Here is a 7,464-nt window from a genome sequence, read left to right as displayed (position 1 = left end):
TTATATATATAATTTTTTTTAAGGTGGTGCATTACTTTATGGTGTGTGTGCGCGTGCATGAGGTTCGCGCAGAAAGTAATGCACCACATTTTTTTTCTCAGCCTACTGTAATGGTACGAATGCGAAACTTTTAGATATACGTTATTTGAATTGTCAGGAGTGCGTGTGTAAATTTTGTGTTTCTTCAGACAGATAGCATAGCTGCAGCACTGTTTCAAAATGTCTGTAAGTGATGTATGTTACAAGCAGCATGTCGTCATTGAATTTCTGACTGCGGAGAAAGAAACTGTTGGGAATATTCACAAACGTTTATGGGGAATCTGCAGTTGACAGAAGTACGGTTAGTCGCTGGGCACAGAGGGTGAGGGTGAAGAGGTGATTCACAGTGCAGAAATGGCTTCGTGATCAGAACAAGGAGTGGTACCGACAGGGCATATGTGTCTCGCTGGAGGAAGGCAATAGAACGGGACAGAGATTATGTGGAAAAATAGTGTAGAAGAAACATAATTCTTATGTGTAAGTTTCATTGTGTTCAATAAATAATTGTTGAATAGAAAAATGTGGTGCATTACTTTCTGGGTGACCCTCGTGTGTGTGTGTGGGTGTGTATTATACATACATACATACATACATACATACATACATACATACATACATACATACTATGTATACAGCATATATATGTTTTCGTAGATTTTCACGGGTACAGGTATGACAGTCTTGGCATATTTGGGTTTCTTCCTGTGTAGGATTCAGAAATTTCTGGCATATATATATACACACATACACTTAACAGATATGTCTCACACAATAAAAACTCTCAAGTCACAATGTTTACATACTCAGTTTATTTACAAAATGTTTTACAAAGAAGGAACTGATACAAATTCAGAGATTATTGAGGTTGCATCTAATGCTTTGGGCATAGGAGAGCAATATTTCACTAATATTGCTTAACACTATGCCTATATAATAGTGTGACTGATTTAGGGCCTTATATAATAACAAATCAGTAATCCTCACTTTATTTATTATTTTATTATTTAGATTTGTATGCCGCCCCTCTCCGCAGACTTACTTTAATTAAGTAAGGCACATTAGGTTCAATTTAAATTAGCACATAATATTCCTTTGACTGAAGGGTTTTTAGCTCCTTGTATATTTCTTTTGTCTTTTTGGCCTTGTATTCACAGTCATAATTGTATTTTACTATGAGGGAGATGAAGGACTTGGTCTTCCTGGTTTCTGTCCCCTTCCAGAAAAAGACGTACGCTGCATAAAATATTTTTCAGCTGATTGTTTTAGCAGCAACATAATTCTCTCTTTGATGTCCAGAATCAAAGAAATCCTAATACTGTACCACCAGCATTTGGTAACAAATATAGTTAAAGTCTCTGCCTTTCCTGTAAGGAAAACAGTGGAAAAACTTATTATTCTATCACAGTGAAGCATTTAAAAAAAAAGAAAAGAAAGAAAATGCATGCAAAGTGTTAGTAATAAACGGGATGTCTATTTTTTACAACCCCACTTCTTAATATGGCGTCTCTGCCACTCTAATTTTTCTTGAATGCAGACAGTGGGAAAGAATTGCAGCATTGGTAACTTGATGTTCTGTGACTATCAGGTTTCCTGTCAGCTTCTGTGCAATTTGAGAAAGCAGGAGGCTGTGGTGTTCCATAACAGAAGGGGGGGGGGGGGGAATATCACACCAGAATGCTGTAAGGAACTTCTAACTATGCAATTATCACAGTTGTTGTGTCTAGGATATAGGTTTGAAGAAAACAACAAGAAAGCTCACACCTATCCTTTCTGAAAACACTGGAAGAATAAAGCATTCAAGAGATCACTCATTGAATTTGTTGCTCGAGTTAAGAATCCATTGACGCAACCTACACGTACTTCAATCATTGTGTTTTCTGCAGGATTGTGGCTGGGTAGCCCACATAGCTGGGGTAGCCCACGTAGGGATTTGTGCTTCCCATCAAAATACCAGTCTGTTCTAGCTTTGAAGTAAACATTAGGTTTCACCGACATCTGTGTACTCAGAAAAGATTTTCTGTTTGCTTTTGGGGTTTGCTTGGGGCTCGACTCCTGTTCCTGCTGAACTGAGCCAGTATATAAAATCAGAACTGATATCAGCTCAGTAGGCACCGGAGGACGGGTCCATCAACAGCCAGGAACAGCCACTGCTGCGAGGGGCAGCTCCCGTACCAACAAAAGGAAAAAAGCATTTATTAGAAACAATAGTAATTTGCCCAGCTTAATACAACTTGCAACTTGGATGCCTAAATGTGAAGTTCATTTTTAAAGGCAAATATACAAAAGGCTCCAGGAGGCATTCTTGGGCTGATACACTTACATTAGTATCTAAGTGCTAAGAAAAAGCAAGTGCAGTGGTAGCTCTACCTAAGAACATCTCTACTTGAGAACTTTTCTAGATAAGAACTGGGTGTTTGAGATTTTTTTGCCTCTTCTTAAGAACCCGAGTCTGGAAAAATTTCCCAGGAAATTTGAGAGCGGCACAAAGGCCCGGCCAGTTTCCTGCCATTCCTCCTTTAATCCCGGCCATCTCGGGCTTTTCTGGGCTGCCAGAGGAGCCTTTCAGTGGCACTTAAGGAGGCTTTGGCAGCCCAGAGTGAACAAAGCATTTTCCTTTCTCTGGGCGCTTGGAGAGGGAATAAACCTCTGCCAGCACCCAGAGAAAAGAAACGCTCCCTTCGCTCTGGACAGTGACTGTCCTCCTCCTTCCTCTTCATCCTCCCACCCAAATTCCGAGTTTTTATTTCTTTCCTAATGGGTTTGCATGCATTATTTGCTTTTTCATTGATTCCTATGGGGAAATTGCTTCTACTTCCAAACTTTTCTATTTAAGAACCTGATCACAGAACGAATTAAGTTCAAAAGTAGAGGTTACCACTGTATAACAAACTTCCTTTAAAGCAGCTGATTACTTCTCTGCTGTAATTGAACCTGGAGACCCCCCCCCCTTACAGGTTATTTTCATTCTTGGTAGACAGAAGTATACAAAGATTGGGTGGTCTCTTCATTGTTTTGCATTTGCCCTCTGAAAATACTTGCTATGAGACAATCACTGCCGGAGCAATCGGGGTGTGAAATTTTAGGAAGGGCTTGCGTCTCACCTTCTCTTCAGGTGCAGAACTTAGCCACTGTGAACAAAGAGGAAATCAATCACTGTTCACCAATCAGCTAAGCTCTGCACCTTACTAGAGAGCTCTCCATCTGAACATGGTTAAAAAGCAAGTTGAAGTTCTTCAATAGCTTCTCTGTGTATCATAAGTGTAGCAGGTTCCAAGAAGCTGTATGAGACCATCATGAAGTAAGCAACAGAAGTTAATGTCATGGTTATGTGGTAATCCCTGGCAATGTGATTTTAATCTTAAATCACAAATCAGCATGCCAGGAACCCAAACAACCAAAACGGGAATGGAATCTGTACAGACTGTCAGCTGTAATAATTCTATCCGAGAACTGGAGACTTAAAAAACAAACAACTTTCACATTTATTTCATTCACATGTTAGAATACATTATTGTTACAGATCAGCTCCAGAAACAATTAGAATGGTATACAAATAAATTAAGCATCTTTAATGAAGATTATGAAATTCTTCTAACGTAATATGAGGCACACAATGAACCATTTAAAAACGGTGGTCCCCAACCTTTGCGGCTTGGCAGCCAGCTGGGAGGGAAGGGCAACTGGGCTGCGTGGTAGGCGCATGTGTGCACAGCTCAACTTGGAGCAACAGGCCAGCATGCATGCATGCATAGCTTAATCTGCAGTTGAGTTGAGCTACAAAGGCGCATGTGAACCAGCCTGCTGTTTCCACAAGTCAAGCTGGCGCTCACATGGCCCAATTGCGCATAGGGTAGTGAGCCATGGCCTGGGGATGGGGGACCCCCGATTTACAGCATACGCCTTTTAAAGAAACAACCAAAAAAGCTACAAAGTATTAAAGTCACGTAAGTTCTATTTCATTCTATAGTATGTGAAATAAAATACTTTGGAGTTACAGGATTACAAATCAGGTGACAGAATTGATGGTACCCGTCTCCTGAAGAAGATTTATGGAAGCAATTTCATAATCCTGGAAGTTTCACTTTACATATATTGAACTTTCATACCTGAGAGATTCCCCAAATTTGCACCTACAGAATGCAGGCCTGGAATGGATGCTTGAAGTATTCCAATTAATTACCCATGCATGCATTATATAATGACATCCCAGAAGTCCTAAACATATGAGGGAAGTGTTTTATAATTAAATTTGCCCTATGACTACCAAAGTTATTCATCATATATCTGTGAAGCATTTGCAACTGGTTTTCAATGTTCAAAGGATGATAAGTAAATCAAAGTTAAGTCATTCATAGTTAGACTTTTTTCTAAGATGTTCACACACCTCTAAAGTTGGCACTGGAACCATTAGATCTCACATTTATGAAGTTAAAAAGGATGGAGTAAAAAAATGGCATACTGTATTGTAAAATTCAAAAATGACTGTATTTCAGAAGATTTTTTAGTTGATTGAGCTCTCCAGCAAAGATTTTAATAAGTATGAGGAAAAAACCTAAATGGCTTATAAATCATCCCATCCATACAGAAGCTTTTCATATAATCTTATATAAATTTCATATGAACTGTTGCTGAAACCTCTTGCAAATACTTAACAGATACATAGTTGGGATTATCTCTTTTCTTGAAGAGATTGTTCAATTCAGAAAAAAAGAATAAACATTTGTTCACTGATAAAGAGAATTTAAGGAATTTTTCTTCTTCAATACTTACAAGAATTACATCAAAAGTCTTTTTACCCATTCAAAATTGTATCACTGGTATTTTAGATGACTGGACACAATAGATCTGATAACATTCTGTTTATAAGGTTTTTGTGGTTTGGCGGCTGTGCCTTTAAAAGCACCCAACTAAATTATAGAGACTGGGTGGGTGGGTGGGTGGAGAATCACCTTGTCAGATAACATTTCTGCCACTACTTTAGCTGAGGATGCATCCATGTGGTCACGGATTGTAGCAAAAGTTTTATAGGCAATTTCCTGTTGTTTTGCATCCTCATTCAACATTAATTCACCATAGAGGTAGACACCCATTGCCTGTAAGAGGAAGAAAATCATCCTATAGCATATATAATTTCATGATGTTTTCAAATAAAATTAAAACCTTTATAAATTTTTCTGTTTTTAAAATCACCGGTGAGACTTTAGCATAATGCAACCAGTCATTTTTTCCTGAAACCCAGGCAAAACTGAAATGTGATTATCTAAGGAAAACCCAAGTGAACAAAGTACATTTCTGCTTGAACAATGGAAATTTATTTCCTCCTTGAATGTGACCTAGATGTTCTATGAACAACCAATTTATTTTGCATGTGAAAGTTCCAAATTATTCCAAAGTATTGTGGCATTTCAGAAGTATAACTCCAAGTGGTAAGACATCAGAATATTTAATAGTATTTCATGAAAATCCCAATGTATCATTAATGGATGAAATTTTAATTGATGGAATAATTCCTTGAAAATGTTTTGGACACACAACATTTATTAACAGGTACAGCTTGATATTGAAGGCAGCAAATGCAATACATCAAATAGACATGAAACAAAAATTAATTGATCCCAATGTAAGAGGCCATTTGGTCCTGGTGAAAGCAATGGGAATTGAAGTCAGTTATGACCGGTTAATTTTACAGCGTTTGACAAGATTTAATTGTGATAGTATTCAACTAATTTAGGGCTCCACAGAAAACTGGGTGGACTTTTTTCATCCATACTGAATAGAGATGATTTGGATATATGAACCATTGAAAAGACTTTTTAAAGAAATGCAACTTCCAAAGTTGGAAAAACTTCAGATTAGATGATAGAAGGAAGACACAAATTTTGTCCACTCTTTTCATTGGTACTATAGCCAAAGCAGTACTTGAGGGGTCTACACAGGGATGAAATTCAAAAAAATTTCCCTACCAGTTCTTTAGGCGTAGCTTGGTGGGCGTAGCAGGGGAAAGATACTACAAAATCTCCGTTCCCACCCCACTCTGGAGCCAGCCAGAGGTGTATTTGGCAGTTCTTTGAACTACGATACTCAAAATTTCTGCTATTGGTTCTCCAGAGTCTAAATAGCTTCTTCAGTGCCAGTGGTGATACAAAGAAAAATCCTAATCCTTTCCCCACAGTGTATACAATCACCTTTTCTCTCCCTCCCCATAACTGATTTTTTTTAAACTACACAAGAGCCAGCAGTTCTACATTATTTTGAACTGGATCCTAAGAAAATGAAGAATTGGAGGAAAAAAAGAGTTAAATATCAAAACAGACTAAAACAGTTTTGGAGACAAAAAGCAATGCATAGTTATGGATAAAAGTCTACTAATTATAACCTTAAGGACTATACATGAAACCAGGATATCAAAATTCTACCAATTTGAATTCTAGTACTGTATAACTCTTGAGAATCTTCTCCAAATGAGCAGGGAAACTTTCTCAGGAGATAGTGTAGGAGGGAAATATTCTTTCCAATGTAATTTGCCTTTCATCTTCCATAGTAATAGATGTTTAAAGGCCTGGGATTGTGTAACAACTTTATACACTTAAACATCCAGCACCATTTTTTAAAATTATTTTTGTTCTCTTTGTGCTTGAAATAATATGCTTCCCTTTGCACAATAAGGAGAAGACCTTTGCTTGTATTATTTTCAGCACCCTAAACGTACAGCTTCACCTTAAATCAGGTGTACAATGGTTTCTGAAACTGAAGATCTATATTAGCAAAATCTATTATTTTGCTATTTTTATTATGTTGCTATTTCTTACAAATAGGAAGAAAGAAGAAAGAAAAATGGGTCAATCTAAAATTTCTCCCCTTTCTGTCACGCATTTTATTACTTAAACCATGCAAACTTCTCTCATGGGTGGAAATTCTGCGTTAATGTAGAAATAAACCAGCATACATGATTTAAATTGAATGGGCATTATCACGCTGGGCTTGAAGAATCTGTCACTTCCAAAATGAAATCTATCACTAAAAATTCCAAATCTGATTTGATTATTTCACCATCGTTTTCCATAGTTCAAATCTACACTGGAAATTCTATTATCTTAAATATTTGGCCTGACGACTGACAGACATGCCCAAACCAGGAACATTTTACCTACTGCATGGGGTCTAATTATGTGAACAATATGTAATATCAAAAGTGCTGATGCTACACTTTGTTTTAATTTGTATTTTCCTGTATAAATTAATATTCCCTCTGCACATCAGCACCAGAGACAGAATGAAAGCTGAAGAAAATTCAACAGGGACAAAAAGGAACGTTCAGAAGTTGAATTTCCACTCTGAAATTGGACATCTCCACCTCCAGAGCAAGAGATCCAATCTCAATGACGCTCCTAATAAGCAATGTCGAGGCCACAGTAAAGAACCCTC

The 7,464-nt window shown here is 37.5% G+C and overlaps 1 protein-coding gene across 1 annotated transcript in view; it reads right to left on the bottom strand.

The window, feature by feature from the left end:
* Nucleotides 1-833: 833 nt before the first annotated feature.
* Nucleotides 834-7,464, bottom strand: part of AOPEP (aminopeptidase O (putative)) — a 259,513-nt gene continuing 252,882 nt past the window's right edge. Inside the window, exons 16-17 of the mRNA XM_070742785.1 lie at nt 4,989-5,132; nt 834-1,403 (exon numbers count right to left, since the gene is read on the bottom strand). Of these exons, the coding sequence (XP_070598886.1) occupies nt 1,386-1,403; nt 4,989-5,132 (162 nt within the window). The 3' untranslated portion in view covers nt 834-1,385. The remainder of the gene's footprint in view (nt 1,404-4,988; nt 5,133-7,464) is intronic.

This window comes from Erythrolamprus reginae, chromosome 2, assembly GCF_031021105.1.
Source record: "Erythrolamprus reginae isolate rEryReg1 chromosome 2, rEryReg1.hap1, whole genome shotgun sequence".
In the NCBI taxonomy this organism is placed as follows: domain Eukaryota; kingdom Metazoa; phylum Chordata; class Lepidosauria; order Squamata; family Dipsadidae; genus Erythrolamprus; species Erythrolamprus reginae.
Note: the sequence above shows the minus strand (reverse complement) of the source record. Positions and strands in the feature narration are given on the sequence as shown.